General features: G+C 42.5%; 1 protein-coding gene and 1 long non-coding RNA gene across 3 annotated transcripts in view; one reads left to right on the forward strand and one right to left on the reverse strand.

Moving 5' to 3' along the window:
* Positions 1–22,166, forward strand: part of LOC142666448 (uncharacterized) — a 158,125-nt gene that overhangs the window by 70,450 nt on the left and 65,509 nt on the right. The window lies entirely within an intron of this gene.
* Positions 2,689–4,106, reverse strand: HOXB1 (homeobox B1). Its single transcript, XM_075846188.1, has 2 exons — positions 3,506–4,106; positions 2,689–3,002 (listed from the first exon to the last, which is right to left on the reverse strand). Exons 1-2 carry the CDS (start codon positions 4,104–4,106, stop codon positions 2,689–2,691), a joined length of 915 nt encoding a protein of 304 aa, XP_075702303.1.

Raw genomic sequence — 22,166 nt, forward strand, 5'->3', positions numbered from 1 at the left:
ATGGAGTCAATGGAAAACGGCTCCATTTACGTCTGAAGAAGTGACAGGTACTTCTTTGACGCGGGCGTCTTTTTTACGCCCTGCCTTTTGACAGCGGGGCGTAAAAAAAATGACCGTCGGAACAGAACATCATAAGACCCATTCAAATGAATGGGCAGATGTTTGCCGACGCTATTGAGCCGCATTTTTGGACGTAATTCGGGGCTAAAACGCCCGAATTACGTCCGTAAATAGGGTGTGTGAACATACCCTTAGCCTTTTTGCCAGATATATTCAGTTTACATTCTATCTATTTTCCTTGCACAAAAATGGTGACTAAAATTTGAGTTAAACACTGGCTAACCATGGCTGTGCGCCAATATCTCTCCCCCTTTCAGCGAGCGTCACATTCATCCACGGCACACGTGCCCTGTTGACAAAGTGTTGTGTGGACTAATAACAATGGCAGGTTGGACTTGGCATTGTTTTCCAACACTGATTGTTAGTAAATAAGTTATAGTGCGATTCTCACTGTCAGGGACATCGTAAATATGGTATTCCGACCTGAATTCCGTATTTTACAATGTGTTAATGCAAGAAAACATATGTAAAAACATTAATAAAACTGCCCCATTGTTTCTTATGAAATCTCAGCATCTCTAACTGCCCTGTCTTTCTTCCAGTCTCATTTTAGGCTATGTTCACATGCTAAAGTAAAAGCGGCTGTAAAATATGGAGCTGTTTTCAAGCGAAAACAGCCTCTAATTTGCAGCCATTTTTAAAGTATCAAACGTTTTTTGGAGTCGTTTTTAGAGCTGTTTTTCTATTGACACAATCTTTTTACGGGGTGTTTTTTTACATGTCGTTTTTTCAATGTCTGATCGAAACGCCATTTTTCACATTGAAATCATTGGGCAGTTGTTTGGAGGCTTTCAGCTTCTGTATTTCTAAGAGTTTTTCCAGGCATTTACTCCCTGAAAAACGTCTGAAAACACAGCATGTGAACATACCCTTAGGGCAGGTTCAGACATGGCGGAATTGCTGTGGAATTCCGCTGCAGACAGTCCACAGTGGAATTCTCCAGCGGCCGTTTTTCACAGTTGTTTCTATTCATTTTTAGGAGAGTTTGTTCAGACGTTGCGGAAAACTCCGCTGCGGACCATAGGCTGCGGTGCAGAATTTTCCCTCCGCAGCATGCACTGTCTGTTGCGGAGAAGAAGCGGAATTTCACTGCGTATTTCAGCCTCTGCAATGCAAAAACTGAAATCTGTGGCAAGTCCGCTGTGTTTTCTGCAACGTCTGAATTACCTGTTAAATATGCAAATGTTGGTGCAGATTCGTTGCGTAATTGCCCCAAATCTGCACCAACATTTGCAGCGGAAAAACTCTGCCATGTCTGAATGTGCTCTTATAGTTGCAAACTTACAGGCAACTTTTGTTAGCAAATGGGAAAAGCATCATTATGCAAGACCTCAAATGAGCATAATAACTGGATATGTATGAAAAAGCAAAATTACTTACCATTAAAAAAATAATTGTCAGTACAATATGTAAGCATCTTTACCCACAAGCCCTTCCATGCATGATTAAAGTGTGTTTGATGTCTGGGAGCATCCAAACCCCATCCTGTCTCCAGGGTGTGAATAATGGAATATAAATACATGTCCTGAGTTGTGCCCTTTGCAAATCTTTTCACTTTTAAATTGTAGTCCTGTTAGCCTTTGTTGTGTTCAGGATCAGACAGACATGGAAGTTGCTTCTTGCAGGCACAGTATATCCCGTGCTGATGTTAAATGTGAGTTATGTATTGCTTCAGAGAACATCAGTATTGTTTGCTATCAGCATAATGATGAACAAGACGTGGCTGCCGAGTTCCAGGTAGTACTATAGACTAAATAGGGCTCAGGTAACCAGTAATTTGGGCACATTACAATACACAGCAATAAAGGCTATTATATAGCAGCCATTAGAAACAAAGCATGGAAGTGAAAATATGTTGCCAAGGAAGTTTTTTTTTATATACCAGTATCATTAAACAAACAAACCATTGTATGTGATGTGAGGTAGATTTATTTCTAGATACAAATCATAAAAACAACATCCCTGGCTGAATTGTAAAAATAGACAAAGCAGAAACGCATCTTTTTACATCGACAGAAAAGCTGTTAGTATTATCGGCAGACAACAACACAGATGCAATTTGCAGATACTGGGAATTCCTATGTTGAAGCAGAGATTGAAATAAACACGTTTTTTTGCTTTTCGTTTCGGGTCTGTACGTATCTTTTATCATTTACAGGCACTGATTCTGCAATTGCTATGTATCTGAACTATAGTGCAAACTCCCCGTTAAGAGGGTCCTTGTGTGCCCGTCTACAAATGCGGATACAATCACATGTATTAACTGGGAAGTATGATCCAAGCTGGAAAAGACATAAAAGACACAGAAGACAAGACAATTACTTCTATATGCATAAATAGAACTATAAATCGGCTAGATGTAATGGAGATGCCTGAAAGTGCAACTCTCATAAAAGGTGGGGTTTCCCTGAGATAAGCTGACCAGCTCCCTTTTATTAAATGGGTAAAAAATCGTTTGTAAATTGTATTCCGTATATAAATAAGAAGGCATTTGTCGAAGAAAATAAACTATTTACATCTTAATATGTGTAAAATTAGTTTCCCTGGAAAATATGTCCATCACTTTGTTTATGTAGAATTGGGTGATGTGTCTGGTGAGGTGGAGAGGTCTGAGGTCTCACTGCTCTCTTTTAATGACTCTTTAATGATACAGGAGGTGACTCCTTCCTTCTCTCTTTTCTTCTGTTTCATCCTTCGGTTCTGAAACCAGATTTTCACCTGAGTTTCGTTCAGTTCCAATGTGGCAGCGATCTCCACTCGCCTGGCCCGAGTCAAGTACTTGTTAAAGTGGAACTCCTTCTCCAGTTCCGTCAACTGCTTAGTGGTGAAGTTGGTTCTCATGCTGTTTTGTTGAGCATTTAACCCATAATCGGCGGGTTTGGCTGTGGAAGATTGACAGTGTTAGTATTAATTATAATTATTATGGTAATGTAAACAGATACAAGTTATGTTTTATGTAGTTTCTCCTATGGTGGATTGTATCAATTTATCATAAAGTGTATTTACTACAAATATTTACAGAAGTGTGGAAGTCAATCAGACACATCTAGGAATCAGTGACCAGAGGAGCATCGCATATTACCAGACTGTAATAACACGTGCTTGCTTTTCCTGTTCTGCCCACTCCATCCATTAATCATAGTTACGTTACACAAAAGGTTTGAGCAGATAAACATGTATTAGATGAAGACGATCTACAGGGGCACAGTGGACTCTACCTCACTGGAGTGCCTGGTGTATTTATTGTAGGTACAAGCGTGGTGGGCACTGATCTGAGCCTTCACATAAGATGGATGAGATACTAATGATCTGCGCCCACGTTTACAAATACACTGTGAACTTGAGGCCTATAGTAGGCAATAACTCATTGCTGAGTGGTACTCACTGGTCTTTGGTGGATTCCGCTTCACTTTCATCCAGTCAAAAGTAGGGTTAGTTGATACCAGCTCGGGTTGGCAGGACACATCTTTATCATCTTGTAATATGGGAGAATGGTTGGGGTAGCTCTGTAACAAGGCTTGGTGCTCTTGCCCGAAGGAGTGTTGATGGTAAGGAACAGGGCCTGGCACAGTTCCACAGTATCCTTCTGACAAAGAGCCAGTGTTGGGAGCTGTGCTAGCAGAATAAGGTTGTTGCTGAAAATAAACTCCTTCTGCTTCCTGGCTGACATAAACTTGGTGCCCATAGCCCTGGCTGCAAGTCTGTGTAGTGTAGCTGGGTATGGAGCTGGCATATCCGAGACTGGTGCTTGGGGGTTGATGAAGATGATGGTAGCCGTGGTTCTGCTGCTGGATCTGGCTGGAAATTGCACCCGCTCCACCTACTACAAACCGACCATCACTGTTATAAATGTCACTGGTACTAGGGCATGCTGGAAAGGATGGTGTCCCTTGGTCTAAATGGTGGTATCCTCTGGGCGAGTAGGCACTAGTGCCACGGTTACAAATTGTATAGTCCAAAAAGGAGCCCATTCTGGTATTGTCCATCTGCCAGGGATGGAGGAGGGTCAACCTGTTTTCGGGGGAATCCTCTTTGCCCTACAACCTTTAGGTAGTATGTCAATGCTGTAAACTTCCATCCATGGATTTCCAAGCTTCAAACCCTCTGTCTCTCACAGAGAGGACACGTGATTCTCTGGGGACCAATAGCTGAAGACCTCCTGAAGCTTGTCAGATATCTGAACCCATCCATCATGCCCTGTGACATTTGCATGACAAAGAAACTTCAATCAAACCCGGACCATCAATCTGATAACGACACGTTAGCGTCAGAATCTTTCTTCAGAGCCTCCAAAGAAAAACTTGGAATTATTCAAGACTTTTTAAGTGTTAAAAGACCTCAAGGAAAGAAGAAGAAAAAGATGTGGCACATTGGGTGAAAAGATTGTTTTAATCGAAAGACTTTTTCTTTTCCCTGGATCTCCATCTGGCATGTTTAAAAGCTGTTTTCCTTTGCTTTATGTGGGCTCAGAAAACATGTAAATGTTATGTTACAGCTTCTACAAAATGTAGAAAAGAGGTTACTAGTATATGTTCACACTGTAAAATGTCCTGGTGCTAGAAGCCCCCCGTGAACACAGATGCCAGCTGCTGAGAGATAGTCACGGGTGGGTTTATAGTCCATAAATCCAGTAAAGTCTTCTCTACACACAAAAACCCACCAGTCTAGCTATAAAACCAACAATTTGTAGATAATCCTTCATCGTGAATTAACCTGATGTCCTCTCACTGGGCTGACGGTGGTGAAGTGTCTCCTCTCCTCCAGAGTCTTTGTTGAGGAGATAGGATTGGGAAAGAAGTCTCTCCCACTCATTTCTCTTACTAAAAGGAAACGGTTAGGTAAGCAACATTTATTTACTTGTTACAACATCAGAGACAACGGCATCTAACAATATGACGCCCACCCTCATTTGTAATACTTGTCAAGAAGCTGAACCAACTCCCCGAGTCTGGGGACAGGAGTTCATAGAACAGTCTTTACTAGCTCTCAATTTCACCTACATCTCTTTTAATGAACAATTTGTTCAACAGTGTGGTATAGGTCCCCAAGGACCCCTGTGCTTACCTACCTTGTATTATATTTATGATGTCAAATTATTTTAACCGAGGTAAACGACCGCAGCACACGTGTTTAATAGCAGTGTGTTATTTCCAATTTATGAGAAATAGGATATCACCTACAAGACACCGGCAGCGGAATCAGGCAGTATGTGGAGGTGGGGCTGCATGGTCTGTGATCATATGATCAGCTCACTGTGCAACCCCCACTGTATTAATGTCCACTCTGAGGTCATACAAAGAGGTCTTAGATAACCTTTAAACGTGTTTACAATAATAATAACCTACAACTATTTGCATAACTCCAAATTAGCCTTTAATTATATGGTCTGTATTAGAATATATTCACATGCTGCAGATTTGTTGCAGAAATGTTTGAGATTGAAAGTCTATTACTTACATTTAAAAGTGGTTGTTTCTGCAGCATGTGCATGGATTTCTGCATGACCCATTCAGATTAATGGGACAGTCACAAAGATTTTTGCAACAAATCAGAAGGGAGTGAATATACCCTTTTGGGTAAATTCACACGCAGCAGATTTGTTGCGACTGTCCCATTTATTTGAATGAGACGTTCAGAAATCCAAGCACATGCTGCAGAAATAAACCTATTCAGATGTATGAGATACATTTTCAGTAGCAGAAATTTCTGCAACAAATCTGCCACATGTGAATTCACCCATAGTGTTTTGAGGCATTTGCCCCCCCCCCACCCCCAAAAATTACTGCAGCCAGATGCTGCTTTAAGATCTATAGTAAAATATGGGAGCCTACATACACTGCGATTGGGTTTGTGGCTTTTTGGTGTCAGTGGCGTTTTTTTCGAAACACAGCTCTAGCTGTGACATTTTCTCTAGCGTTTTTCTCATAGACTTCTCCATAGGATTTCAAAAATGCCAGGAAAAACATATGTACAAAATGACACTAAATAAAAAATACCATCAAAAGCGCATGTACAAATATTTATGGAAAATGTTGAAACTCATGGAGTTTTTAACATGATGGGTTTGTTTCTTGTTTTTTTATCTTGTTCTAATTGCAACTAAATAATTGTTTTACTTTCTGTAATGAACATTCATTTGCTTTGTTTTGTGTTTTTATTGTTTGTTTATTTTCTAGAGGGGGGTGAGTTTGTACTTATACAACCTAAATGCTGCATCCTGGGATTTTTATTTTTTTATCCTGTGAAAAAAAGAATCTGACTAAAGTAATACTAAAATGAATAGGACTGTCAAGCGCTTTTTTTTATTATTGTTTTAGGCTTAGGTACATACTAACTTTTGTCTTTATGTTCTTTTTTTTACACAAATTCTGGGGAAAAAGAAATGTAAAAAAAATAAAATATAATTTGTTTGTAATGTATTTATTTTTTTTTACAGATCTTTTTAATTTTAGGATCCAAAAAGCAGTACTTTTCATTTTACTGTGATTTTCAAGGTGCATTTTTGCGGTATATGTCGGGCGAGCGATATATACATTTATCAATACAGCTAACGATCACGAGCACAATTTTTGCACGTTCCCTTCCTCAGTAAATTTAAGATGCAAAAAAGAATGGTGTAAATTGCTGTTTTTTTTTACCATTATCCCCAAAAAAGTGAATGAAAATTAATCAATGTACCCCAAAAACATGCCATTAAAAACAACTCGTCACGCTAAAAAACAAGCCTTACACGGCTAGGTCTACGGAAAAAAATAAATAGGTTATGGCTTTTGAAATTCGACAATGAAAAAAAATAAACAAACTGGCCAAAAAAGGCTGGTTACTAAAGGGTTACAGAGCACCCGAACAAATCTACAGGTCGGGAAAAAATAATAAATTGGTGAAACAAAATTATTTTTTTAACAAAATGTTTTTTTTTTATAAGTAGTAAAATGTTAAAAAAAAACTATATAAATTTGGTATCCCCGTAATCGTATTGAGCAACAGGATAAAGTTAAGTTGACGGTGATAGCCATAAAAACGAAACCCAAAAAACAATGGAGAAATCACAGTTTTTTCCAATTTCATTCTACAAAAAATTTATTTTCAGTTTTCCAGTACATTATATGGTACTTTAAATGCTACCAGTAGAAACTACAACTCCTCCCGCAAAAGATATGCCCTCACGCCACTCTATTGACGGAAAAATAAAAGAGTCATATCTCTTGGAAGGCGGGGGTTAAAACGCCAAGAAAAACAAGAAAAAACGCCACAAACTGCTGTGTGTGAATCCAACCATGAAAAGACCATATGTATTTATATTAATTTTTGCTGCAGCTTTTTTGCACACACTAAAATGCAAATAAAAATGCTGCTATGGTGTGTGTTTGTGCATACTTTTATTGCCGCGGCATTCGCTGCGTTTTTCGTCCGTGGCAATTGAGCACCGTGGGCGAAAAGCGCTTTCTCTGCCTCCCATTAATTTCAATGGAAGGTCAGAAACGGAACTGTGGGTACGGAAGAGCATGTCGCTTGTCTTTTTCCCGCTCGTGGAAAAAAAACGCCTTCACCTACCATTGAAATCAATGGGAGACGATTTTGGCTGTTTTTTTGGTGCTGTTTCTGACGTAGTTTCCGCGTCAAGAACAGCGCCAAAAAACTCTGTCTGAACTAGGCCTTACAGTAAAATTCCCTTACTACTGCATTAATGGGATGTGGGTATGTTTATAGAAAAATATTTAAAATGTACTTGGGTACAGAAGCTTGGGGAAGAAATCCAAAAATAATATACTAATATAAAATAGGCCACTATCCCTTTAGTTTTATAAGCAGAGGAGTCTCCTAGATATTTATCTTTGCTCAGTCTTCTGATTCTGGTTCTTGTGAAATTTAAGATTATCAAGCACCTCCACTGTGTTGGAAACAAATACTAAAATATCAGAATTTCTCTATTATCATTTGCTGAATTAAATATAATCACTGTACCATGAACGTTGCCTGTGACATATACTTTAAAATGTTTCACGACTTAATATAAATGTCTCTAATAATATACACTATTACTGAATACGCACAAGCTCAATGACAGCTCTCCAACCACATATGCTCCACTCAGTGCCGCACCTGCCATGAGGCGAGGTGAGCTGACAGCCTCAGGCGGCGCCACCTACCTGAAAATGGGGGGGGCGGTATTTTCAGCCAGGGCCGGACTGGACCGGGGAGGGGGCATGCAGACTTATCAGACGTGCCGCATGATGGGCACGTCTGTAACACTCCTCCTCTCTGACGCTGTACGCAGCACGAGCCGCCAGAGGAGCAGGTCCTGCAGGATGAGCGGTCGAGCGGTCGAGTGACGAGACGCACGAGGTACGTTCCTGCCTTAACTCGGTCGGCCGAAGCTGCTGGGACCAGGACCGGGAGTATACTGCAAGGGGGTCTGGGCATTTTACTGACAGCCAAGGGCTCTATGGGGTGGAATAATCCACCCCATAGAGCACTCACATCACTATAATGGAAAGATAAGGGGGGTGGTCTGACCGTCTGACTTACTGCAGAGGGCTCTATAGGGGGGGATTCTGCGTGCCCTTTAGAGTAGTCAGTCAGATGCTCAGACCCCCCTAACATTGCAGTATAGTAACTAGTGAGGGCTTTATAGGGGGGATAATTCCTCCCTATAGAGCCCTCTGCTGTCAGTAAAACATCAAGACCCCCCCCCCTTGCAGTATACTCCCGGCCCCCCAGCGTAGACCGACCCCTTTTTTGTATGGTCTGCATGGTTTATGGTGCCAGGCATTAGGCCTGAACTGTGTTAGTTATGATACCTGACTGTATAGTTAGTGCCGGACAGGCATAGAGTTTTCTTTTATTTGTTTTCTTTTTTATTCATGTACAACCTGTAAATAAAACTGGCTGAGGCCAGTAGTACCACATCTTTGCTGTGCGGACTGAAATTTACTGACGTGTTTAATACCGAGTGCCAGTCTACCCCAGGAGACGACTGTCCCACTACCTAATTCCCTTACAATATATATATAACGTTTTTAAACGTGTACATAGCCTTTAAACTGTAACTAAACTTTTATCATGTCATAGTGACATGTCTGAAGTTTTCATCGGTGGGGGACTGAGCACTGAGACCCCCACCGTTCGCTGAAACGAAACAGTAGAAGTGCGGGTGAGCGCTGTGCCGCTTCATTTATGATTGACTCTCAGCCGAGTGAGTGGTGTACGGACTCATAGACTTTCTATTGAGCCTGTACACTGCTCCAAGGAAAGCCAAACAGAATTGAATCGGCACACCGCTCACCCGAGCACATCTGCTGTTTCATTTTAGCGACTAGTGGGGGGTCTCAGTGTTTGGACCCCACTGATCAAAACTTCTGACATGTCAAAAGTTTTTTAAAAAGTTGTTACACTTTTAAGAGAAACGTTCACCTTCCCAAAGATATGCATTTGATGATGGGAAAAAAATTAAAGTGCCCCAGAGTTTGTGCAGCCCTGCCCAATACATGCTGCACACGTATGGGCAGGTGAAAGGTTCTCTTTAAGGCCCCATGCACACGACCGTATTTTTTCCCTCCCGACCGTATTTACGGACCCGTTTTCTTTGCTGTATTGCACTGCACTAATCGGCATTCCCTTCTCTCTATCCAGCACTGATCGTCAGCCTCTTTTCTCTATCCAGCTCTGATCGGCAGCTTCTTCTCTCTATCAGTGCTGGATAGAAAGTATGGGCAGCCCTTTCAGGCAGAGTTTTCCGCAGCGGAACGCAGCGATAGAAAGAAAAAAGTTCATATGTACCCCGGCCGTTGTCTTGATGACACGTCCCTCTTTTGACATCCAGTCCGACCTCCATGGATGACGCGGGGGTCCATGTGACCGCTGCAGCCTGTGATTGGCTGCAGTGGTCACATGGGATGAAACGTAAACTGGAGGAAGAAGCAGGGAGTTCTGGGTAAGTATGAACTTTTTTTGTTGTGGGTTTTTACTGTCCAGGATACTGAGTGTTACTGCCGATCAGTGCAGTCCCTTCTCTCTATCCTGCACTGATCGTTTAAATCCTTCAGCACCCTGGACAGTGACAAGGGGGGCAAACTCGCCAATTGCCCAGTGCCCCCAGAATGAGCCGCTACACTTGGGCCAGGGCTGTGTGCTTGCCCCCCCCAGACTAAAATTTGGCAGCCAACCCCTGACCATTGGCTCCCTGCTCCACCGTTTGCTCTTGTAGGCCACAGCCTGGTTTAGGCCTGAGACCTACAAGAGATCGGGAGCACGATGATGACGTCAACTGCCCGGCACAATGACGTCACTGCATCATGCCGTCCACACCGGGCCACTGAACTCAGTTAAAAATTATAAGTCAATTAGGTAATAAAAAGGGGGCATAGAAGATGTGTTAAACCATTTTCAGTGATAATGCTGATCTATGATACTAAAATAATACAGTAAGTAGAATTCTTTAAATCTTTTCTATACATTTAACAGCACTTTAACAAATAAACAACAAATGTTTGGAGGGGGGGGGGCGTCTTTTTATAGTTCGCCTCAGGCAGCAGAGGTACTAGATTCACAAAAATTCTGTCTTTAGAACTACAGAAATACATACCGGCTTCAGTGCGTTGATAGATCTTGCCTAGTATGGTCCAAAAGTAGTGTACTTTGTTCAACATATTTTTTAGCTGTTTTTCCTAATATTACAGGTGCTAGCAAAAAATTCACAGTTGAATATTTTGTTTGTCATACAATTAGGGATTTCCACAAAGAAATTTAAGACTAGGAAAAAAAAAGTTAGGCCACATTTGCAATTACACATTTAGGCTTTTAACATTTGCAGCTAAATATAAAACACATTATAGATATTCCATGAAGTTACAAAAGTGATCTCTGTTCTGTCTGTATATGGATTCTATGAGGACCAAAAGGAAGTAGCACTGGAGATTCACAAAATCGCTGACGCTGGGATCTGGTGCCTCGGAGACCTACCATGGCACAAAATAAGAATGTAATGACAGATGTAAATAAATGTTCATTTTGCACTACTGTGATAAAAATTGCACAAAATATTTGTCATGTATATTAAAAATGCTTACCCATACTTCCCAAAAGTCCACCTCTGTCTCCCCTTGTCCTTGAAATGTCCCTCTGTTAGAACTGATTAACAGATAGAACAGAATCATTCATGAAGTAGTGTTTTTTTTGGCATACGTTTGGCTGCAATATGTGTGGATACTATTGTCTTAAATAAGTTATCCAGTGCCATAAAATGCTATTTCAATCATATACCAACCTAAAATAAGGTGACCTATTTACTAATATACTTGATGTTTCTGTTGTGTTCCGTTTTCTAGTATGAAAATAAAGTCACATGGTCCCAGAAGTTCAGTTCTTCTTTCCATTTTGATGATGCCCCTACACAGACCCATGTGATCGAAAGAACTCTTTCCTCCTCTGTGTCGGTGCATCATCAAAGCACGTGACCGCAAGGGGGCTGGTACTGCGGTGATGTTGAGAAAGTTAGCCTCCTTTTTCCACATTGCTGGCTAGGTTCCCTGCACATGTGCATTATTCACACAGCGCCGGGAACAATGACAGCTGTAGAACAATGACAGCGGCGGGTGGGTGTGCCTTCAGGAGCTGAAGGAAAACTGCAAGTCCCACCCAAAACATGGAAGTCTCAGTATGGAAACATTGTTACACCGGATAGCGGTGAGATATGCAAAAATATTATTTTGAGTGAATTTAGCAAAGTATAATCCTGATTACACATATTTGGGGGTTTTTTGTTCTATTTATGGTCCCTGGATAACCCCTTTAAAGACCAAGCTATTTTTTACATTTTTCCATCGTCTCATTCAAAGAGCTATAACTTTTTTATTTTTGCATCGACATAGCTGTATAAGGGCTTGTTATTTTTGCGGGACAAGTTGTATTTTCTAATAGCACCATTTTGGGGTACATATAATTTATTGATTAACTTTTATTAACTTTTTTGGGGGGTAATAGAAAAAGACACAGCAATTTTATTCAGCGGGTTGTTACGATTGCGAGCATACCAAATTTATATTGTTTTCTTATGTTTTACTACTTTTACACAGTAAAAACACTTTTTTTTTAAATTATTTGTTTTTGTGTTGCTATATTTTAGGAGCCATAACTTTTTTATTTTCCTGCCGATGCAGCCTTATGAGGGATTTTTTTTTGCGATACGACATGTAGTTTTTATTGGTAGTATTTTGTAGTACATGCAACATTTTGATCACTTTTTATCAACATTTTTTGACAGCAGGATGAACAGAAAACAGTAATTATGCAATTGTTTTTTGTTTTATTACGGCGTTCACCGTGCGGGTTAAATAATGTAATAGCTTTATATTTGGGGTCTTTACGGACGCAGTAATATCTAATATGTGTAATTTTTTTTTCCTAACCAAAATTTTTATTGGTTTTAAAACAAACAAGTATAAAACACAGTTTGAAGAAATACTTCCACAAGAAAGAAAGAAAAAAAATAACAAATAGGGGTAAAGTTCCAACAAGGAGGTGACAAGACATCCTCTGATAAGCGATAGTATATATCAGCATCGTGCAGAAGCATAATGAACAGGAGGATTGCATAATAATGAAATAGAAACATAAGAACAACTTTGACTCCTACACAGCATAAAGTGTAACGACATCCTATGAATGCAGTCACAGGGTATGAAGCTTCTCCAAGTTAGACAAAGGAAGGGGAAGGAAAAGACAGGAGGAGGAGAAACAAGGGCGGGAGAGTGCAGGAGTTAGTATTTATACCTGTCTTCCTCCACCTGTTCTTTGCTTGTGATATTCCTGTCTGCATGTGTTTTGATCAAGCTACTTACCTACACCCTTTATCTCTGACTTCTGGACTTCTTGGAAATTGACCTCTGCGTGTATTTGGATAACCCTTTGTTTATCGATTTTGATTATCTGCTCACGGCTTGTTCTGACCTCTGCTTTACCTGATATCCACTTGCTTACTGTTTTGGACGTTCTGTTTACCCTCTGGCTGTATGGTTCCTGTTCAGGTTTGCTTGCATTGCACCTCTTAACCAACACTGAACTCTGCTAATACAACCTGGGTTCTATGCAGCAAAAACCATCCTGCCTTGCGGTCGGCTCTGGCGAAAACCTTGGAATAGCCTTAGACTCTGTAGATCAGAGTTGTGACGGATTTGAGGTTGCGGATTTATTTGCATGCTTTCTCCCGGCAGTCTCCAGCAGCCTTTTGGGAATCGCTCAATTTGCAATTCCATAATTTACGTGTATCGTATAGAGGCAGCTGGGGACTGTGACATCAGGTGTTCCATCCCCTGTATCATGGCAACCTCCTAGAACCACTCATCCAGCGTTGGAGGGTCCACTGTTTTCCATTTACGTGGGATGACTGACTTGGCATAATGGAGGAGGTGCCTAGTTAGGGACCGTTTATATATGGGTAATAGCATAGGGAACATGCATAGAAGAATTCCCTCAGGGGAATTGGGGAACAACACCCCAGTGACTTCTGATATGGTTTTGAGTACAGTATCCCAAAAGCTCCGCAAGGAGAGGCAACTCCACCAAATGTGAGACATGGAGCCGCCTGTGGCTCCACAGCACCAACAATTTTCTGGTACAGATGGATACCGTTTATGGAGGGCAGTAGGGACCCGATACCACCTAGAAATAATTGTATAACTGGTTTCCTGAGCCCTTATGGCAGTTTAGGCCTTTTGGGAAAGGAAAAAACACTGTTCCCATTGCGGGTCAGTGAATGTTTTGTTCAATGCTTTTTCCCAAGCTTTGCAAAAGAATGGGAATTGTTGAGATCATTGGAAAAGGAGTAGTTTATATAGTATGGAGTAAGTGTGTGTGAGAGGCAGGGTAGAAACACATAAGCGTTCAAAACCTGTTAGCATGCGGTGAAGGTGGGCTTGACGTTTGGTTATATTATAAAAGTGTTTTAATTGGGTATATTCAAACATATGGCGTGTTGAAGGTGCTTCAGTTGGGAAGATCATGGCCAATGGAAGTAGGGAGGAGTCAGAAATTACTTGAGTAAAGTACATGGGATTGGTGAACGAACTGCCTAGGAAGGAGAGGCGAGTCTCACCTGCAGGAAATACTGGGTTGTCAGTAATGGGGGTTAAGGGGCCCAGTGGGTCAATGAGAGAACCTCACACCCCTGAAGAGCGTATAGCCAAAAGAGTTTGGGAGACAACAAATGAGGCTTGAGTTGGTCCGTTCCTAGGCGAGGTCCACGTCCATGGCAGAGTGGACAGGTCACAGGTACATAACTGTTGGGCAAAACTAACCCAAATTTTGGATTCGTGGTTATGAAAAAAGTCAAGAACACGTGCGTGAATCGTCACAAGGTAATAGAGACGACAGTCTGGCAAACCAACTCCACCCGCATCTCTTGAACAAGTAAGAATTATCCTACCAAAGAGAGGACGGCCTGAAGGCCAGATGACGGATCCAAAGCATTGTTGGATACTTAAAGAGGCTCTGTCACCACATTATAAGTGCCCTATCTCCTACATAAGGAGATCGGCGCTATAATGTAGGTGATAGCAGTGCATTTTATTTATAAAAACAATCTATTTTTACCACGTTATTAGTGATTTTAGCTTTATGTTAATTACTTTCTTAATGCCCAAGTGGGCGTGTTTTTACTTTAGACCAAGTCGGCGTTGTACAGAGGAATGACCAAGCAGTGACCAATCAGCGTCATACACTTCTCTCCATTCATTTACTCAGCGCATAGTGACACTGCGTTGTTCACTATGTGCTGTCTTATACTAACACATTAATGCTACTGAAGTGTCTTGACAGTGAATAGACATCACCGCCAGCCAGGACGGGATGTCTATTCACAATCCTGACACTTCGCTAATGTTTGTGTGGGATTTACAGCAGAGCAAAGCGTAATCTCGCTGTAACCTGTCATTTACAGCGTGATCTCGCGAGATTGCGCTTGCTCTGCTGTAAGTACCACAGAAACGTTACCGAAGTGTCCGGATTGTGAATAGACGTCCTGGCTGGAAGGAATATCTATTCACTGTCTAAACACTTCAGTAACGTTAATGTGTAAGTATAAGACAGCACATACCGATCTAGCAGGATCCCTATGCGCTGATTAAATGAATGGAGAGAAGTGTACGATGCTAATTGGTCAGCGGCATACACTCCTCTGTACAACGCCCACTTGGTCTAAAGTAAAAACACACCCAGTTGGGCATTAAGAAAGTAATTAGCATAAAGCTAAAATCGCTCATAAAGTGTTGAAAACAGATCGTTTTTCTAAATAGAAAGCACTGCTGTCACCTACATTATAGTATAATGTGGTGACAGAGCCTCTTTAACCAAAAGAGGATAGGATGGAGATGGGGATCATCTGCAGGAGGTACAGTAATCTGGGGAGGAGTGACATTTTTATAATATTAATATGGCCAAACCAGGATAATTCCTTTTTATGCCAGGAAGCAAGATCTGTATAAAATTTAGACAGTAGGGGAATGAAGTTAGTTGTAAACAGTTGTGAAAGGTCATTTTTATACTTGTACCCAGATATGTTATACCCCTAACGGACCAGGAAAAGGGGAAATTACTTTTGAGAACTGATACCGTTGAGGATGAAAGGTATATATTTAAAGCCTCTGATTTAGAAAAGTTGATTTTAAAGTTGGACGACGTTCCAAAACGGGACAGCTCGGACATCAATGAGGGAAGAGATATATGCGGGTTCGTGAGATAAACCAATAAGTCATCAGCTAATGCAGAACATTTATATTCCACTCCACCTATGAGAATACCCTTAGTATACGGACTGTTCCGAATGGAGGCCATAAGATTAACCCTAACGTGAACATATAACAATTGGGACATGGGGCAGCCCTGCCTGGTGCCATTGTGAATAGTGGAGGGAGCAGAAAGCGAGCCGTTGATTTTTATTTGGGCGCAGGGAGATTAGTATAGGGCCATTATTTTACTAATGAGGGAAGGGACCAGTCCTATATGTTGAAGAGTTTGATTAAGAGCGGGCCATGATATTCTGTCAAACGCCTTTTCAGCATCTAGGGACAGGATCATGAGAGGGGTGCTGTTAAGGATCTGCCAGGCACAGCTTCTGTATCCACGCCCATAGGTAATCAGTCTGCACCTGCTTCTATGTTTGTGAGACTGACTCCATCTTCCACCACTCAGGATGGCAGGCTTAGGAGTGGGAGAGCCTATCACAGCCTGGCCAGACGGAGCTAGCTCCCGCCCTCTGTCTATTTATACCTGCCTTTCCTGTTCCTCCTTGCTTGTGATTCTTCTCTGTTGGTTTCCTGGCCCTGCTGCAGCTTCTTGAACTACTTGTCCCTGCTTCGTATTGACCCTGGCTTACTGACTACTCTTCTGCTCTACGTTTGGCACCTCGTACTCTCCTGGTTTGACTCGGCTCGTTTACTACTCTCCTGCTCTACGTTTGGCACCTCGTACTCTCCTGGTTTGACTCGGCTCGTTTACTACTCTTGTTGCTCACGGTGTTGCCGTGGGCAACTGCCCCGTTACCCTTTGTTCTGTGTTTCCTTGTCTGTCGTCTGTCGTGCACTTATTGAGTGTAGGGACCGTCGCCCAGTTGTACCCCGTCGCCTAGGGCGGGTTGTTGCAAGTAGGCAGGGACTGAGTGGTGGGTAGATTAGGGCTCACTTGTCTGTTTCCCTATCCCTGTCATTACATAATCACAAGCCCATATACCTACTCTACCCTGGTCCCTCACACCACTATGGACCCCCTTGAGACCCTGGTTCAGCAAATGCAGGGTCTCTCCCTACAGGTCCAGGCCCTGGCTCAGAGGGTCAACCAGCCTGATGCTACCATGGTAGTACCCCTCACCTCACCTCTTGAACCCCACCTCATGTTGCCTGACCGGTTCTCAGGGGACCGGAAGACTTTTCTCTCCTTTCGGGAGAGTTTTAGGCTCTATTTTTGTTTAAAGCCCCACTCCTCAGGTTCTGAGAGCCAGCGGGTGGGTATAATTATGTCCCGGCTCCAGGAAGGGCCCCAAGAATGGGCCTTCTCCTTGGCTCCTGACGCCCCTGAACTTTCCTCCGTTGATCTTTTCTTTTCTGCTCTCGGACTCATTTATGACGAGACTGACAGGACTGCCTTTGCCGAGAGTCAGCTGGTGACCTTACGTCAGGGTAAGAGACCTGTTGAGGAGTATTGCTCTGACTTTAGGAAGTGGTGCGTAGCTTCTCGGTGGAATGACCCTGCCTTAAGGTGCCAGTTTAGGTTGGGTCTGTCGAACGCCCTGAAAGACCTGCTAGTTAGCTATCCCTCTTCTGACTCCCTAGACCAGGTTATGGCTTTAGCGGTACGACTTGACCGACGTCTCAGGGAACGACAACGTGAACGTTTATGTGTTTTCTCCTCTGACTCCCCCATGATGCCTCCCGAGGTTCCGTTGCTTCGTTCTTCCACGGAAGACTCGGAGGTACCTATGCAACTCGGGGCCTCCGTGTCCCCCCAACAACGTAGAGAGTTCCGCAGGAAGAATGGTCTCTGCTTCTATTGTGGGGATGACAAGCATCAAGAGAACACCTGTCCTAGGCGTAGGTCTGCTACCGGCAATGCCTTCGTGGATTCAGGGTCTTCTGCTAATATTATGTCTGTGGAATTTGCTATGTCTCTAGCTATGCCTTTGATTGATTTGCCTAAACCTGTCCCGGTAGTGGGTATCGACTCCACTCCTCTTGCTAATGGTTATTTTAGACAGCATACCCCTGTTTTTGAACTCCTTGTTGGCTCCATGCATTTGGAGCAGTGCTCTGTACTGTTGATGCAGGGATTATCATCCGATTTGGTTTTAGGCCTTCCCTGGTTGCAGTTGCATAATCCCACGTTTGACTGGAATACTGGGGATCTTACCAAATGGGGTAATGAATGCTTGACGTCATGTTTTTCTGTTAATTCTATTTCTCCCCCTGAGGAGGTGAACACGCTACCTGAGTTTGTTCAGGACTTCGCTGATGATTTCTCTAAGGAGGCCTCCGAAGTGTTACCTCTTCATAGAGAATACGATTTCGCTATCGATTTGGTACCAGGAGCTAAGCTCCCTAAGGGTAGGATATTTAATCTCTCTTGTCCCGAACGTGAAGCCATGAGAGAGTATATCCAGGAATGCCTGGCCAAGGGTTACATTCGACCCTCTACTTCTCCGGTAGGTGCTGGCTTCTTCTTCGTAGGGAAGAAGGATGGTGGTCTTAGGCCATGCATTGACTACCGTAACTTGAATAAGGTCACTGTAAGGAACCAGTATCCCCTTCCTTTGATTCCTGATCTCTTTAATCAGGTTCAGGGGGCCCAATGGTTCTCTAAGTTTGATCTACAGGTGCGTTGAGTCCCACGAATCCCACATGATCTGGGTGTACTAGGGCAGGCAAGTGCTTGTTGAATCTGGTAGCTAGTAATTTGGCGTAGATTTTGAGGTCCACGTTGAGTAATGAGATGGGGCGATAACTGGAGCAAAGTTGAGGATCCTTGCCTGGTTTGGGGAGGACAGCGACATGGGCCAAAGTGGAGCTAGGTGGGAATAGGACTTCAGGTGAGATGGAATTGAGGGTTTGGAGCAGAAGGGGCACTAGACAGTCAACTAATGTTTTATAAAATTTGGCAGTGTAGCCGTCCGCTTTATTTTTTAAAGGCATTTTTCTTTTAGTGTAATTTTGTACATGCAATTTTTATGGCATTTTTAAAGTCCAATAGTGAAGCCTATGGGAAAAACACCTGAGAAAAATGCCACAAACCACAAAATTTGCTCAAAAACGCCACAAAACCAAAACGCAGTTGTGTGTAGTGCATTTAATATTTCACTATAGACTTAAAAACGCCACGAAGAACGCAGCAAAATGCTGTGCATGAATCCAGCCTTAGGCCGAATTCAGACGACCGTGGTATACATCCGTGTGACGGTCGTTAAAACTAAGGCCGTCACACGGATGCATGTATTTCAATGGGGCCGCAGGTTTGAAAATAGAACATTTCCTATTTTGTGAAAACGGGACCCGCACAGGGCAACTCGGACGTGAAATACTGACGTTCGTCTGAATTCAGCCTTATGGTTGATTGATAGGTTAATAAAAATGCTATATCCATAGTCTCATATTTATTTTTTGCATATAAAGCACCAACTCTAATCAGTCCCTGTCTGGGGCTCACACTCTCTAAATTCCTTATCTTGGGGCTCATTCAGACAAGCGTAATACTCGTCCATGTGCTGTGCGTTGCAATCACTCACAGCATACGGACCCATGCAATTCAATGCGGCCATTCACACATGCATTGTTTTTCAAGCAGCGTGTGTCCCTTGCGGGAAACTCACTACATGTCCTATATTGGTGCATTTTCACGCACCTAGTCACCCATTGAAGTCCATGGGTGCATGAAAACCATGGACAGTACACGGACAACATCCGTGCGCTGTCCGTGTTTCACGCATCGTATTCATTGAAAAGCAGAGAAATACATTGTAAAAAGAAATGAAGTGCCTGCACGGATGTTAAAAGTGCATGCCACACTCAAAGCATACTGATGCCAATACGCAATGCACACGGACAAGAAATTTAGAAAAAACACTTAATTTGTTATGCGCGCAAATCGGACACGCTTGTCTGAATCTAGCCTAAATCGCACAGTGCCAATTCCATAGAAAAACAATTAACCTATCAGTTTATTTTTTGGCATTTCAGAGGAAACATCAGAGATGGTTCAAAATCCATAAAGATGTTGTTCTTGGTCGATTCAACCACTGAGCCACTGAACCACGTTGTAATCAGCGCCCAAAAAAATGTCCGATACTGCCTCCCATTAATTTCAATGGGAGGCGGAGGAGCTTTTTTCCGCAGCGGCATGTTCTTTCTTGCCGCGATTCCGCCTCCTCCCTTTGAAATCAATGGGATTTAGAAAAAAAACAAAACGTTTTTCGAAGCTTATTTTTGCCCGCGGCACTCAATCGTCACAGGCTGAAATGCCGTAAAAGCCGTGCGAAGAAAGCGCAGGCATATTTTTTATGGCTGCAAAATATTCCATGTGAACATAAGCATTGATGTTTAGTGGTGGCCTCTACTGGACAACTTCAGTAAGCATCTGTAACTGGGAGAAGAGGGGAGGGTTCAACATATTTACTGGGAGTGGCCTACTAATATGATGGCTGCACTAACATAAACAATAAGGTTTTCAGTTATAAATAAATTTTAAAAAAATAATCTTGTTTCAGTATCAATGTGCCATAATGGAGAAAAATGTGTTTGTTAATATGTGTCCTGAACACTGAAATTTTCAACAAAATCAAGTATCTATTGAAAGATCAGCATATTATATTTAAATCTAGGTATATATTCACAATGTGCATAGTAATAATACCTAATCATTCTTCTGCCTGAGGCAAACGGGGGGATTGTTGCCATGTTTTTTTTTTATTAGCCTACTCTATTTATTCATTATCAGCTTAATAAAGAAATCACTAACTCAGACAGTGGCAGGGAGATTTTAATTGCTTCTTTGTAATGTGTTTCTGTGCAATTCCAAATTCTTCTGTAAGAGGTGACCGTTTCAGACTGCAACCTTAAAGAGCTGTCCCTTCGCTGCTGACACTTCCACCATGTCAAACACTAGACTTTGGATGATTTCTGTATTTTTAAAACTGAAAACAACTCAGAATTTTTTTGCAGACCATACGCTGCTTTGTATAATTTTGTGTTTCAGCCAGGGTGCTGAAGAGCAATCAGGATAAACCCATAAGTCTTAGGCCTTATTTACACAAGCGTGATAAACGTCCGTGTGTCGGCCGTTGAAACAACGGCCGTCCCACGGACCTTTGTAATTCAATGTGGCCGTTCACACAGCCGTTGTTTCAAGCCGTTGTTCTCACGTGTGAAGGGTCCGTGAGAAAATAGGACATATCCTATTTTTTCACGCATCACGCATCCCTCCATAGACTCTCATCTATGGGGGATGCAAGACATCGCGTCCCGCAGCGCAGAGCACGGATGCACCTCGGACGTTAAAAACTACAGTTTTTCACGTCCGAGATGCGCCACGCTCGTGTAAATAAGGCCTTAGAATGTAATCTACTCTTTAAAGGACGACTCGCTTATGATCAGCAGATTGGCGATGGCCCGTTAGTGGAAACTCCTGCAAGGTGGTATTGCATGATGCCCATTGATTTTAAATATATGTAAGGCCCCTCACACCGCATTTATGGTCTCTGTTTGACATTTACACTGAAAAAAGCTCCCGATGTACACGTTAAACTGAGGCTGTGACTGATGCCTAAAGCCCCATGCACATGAACGTATTTACAAATCTGCGGGTGAATTGCGGCCCCTTTCATTTCAATGGGCCCATTCACACGACCGTGGTTTCCGTGTTCCGTGCATTGCCAGGGAGCCTGGACCGCAAAAAGATAGGAAATGTCTTATTACGGCTGCATTTTGCAGTCCAGGCTTGATGAAATGGATGCACATGGCAATGTGCACGGCCCGTGATTTGCGGGCGGCCGCGGGTGACCGAGCCGCAAATCACACCCCGCGAACACCAGTACAGTCGTGTGCATGAGGCTTAACAGTGGCATCCATCACCCATAGATTATTATGGTATTCCTTAAACGGTTATGTGATGAACTCTAATGACCTTTCACGACATATCCGTTACACGGATCCCATAATAGTCTATGAGTGACAGCTGCCACAGTTACACATTCGTCACACGTCCGTTTTAACAGATATGGCATGAAAAGCTATTGAAAAGCTCATGGCGTATACGTTGAATGGATGTCATGCAGTGGTATCCATCATCCATCCATAGGCTCCCATGTTAATAAAAAAAATATAATAAGTATACTACGCTATTCTACCAAGCAAAAAACTGTATCCGCAACGTAAACCACCCGATGGAGGCAAAAAGGACACTCTTTTGGCATTGTGGGTATAATGGGATCCTATCAGTACGTTTGAAATATGCATCGGTAGATTTCCTGACGTATGCATGAAATGTGAAGGGGAAACGCAGTGTGTAAGGGG

This window comes from Rhinoderma darwinii, chromosome 13, assembly GCF_050947455.1.
Source record: "Rhinoderma darwinii isolate aRhiDar2 chromosome 13, aRhiDar2.hap1, whole genome shotgun sequence".
Classification (NCBI taxonomy): Eukaryota; Metazoa; Chordata; class Amphibia; order Anura; family Rhinodermatidae; genus Rhinoderma; species Rhinoderma darwinii.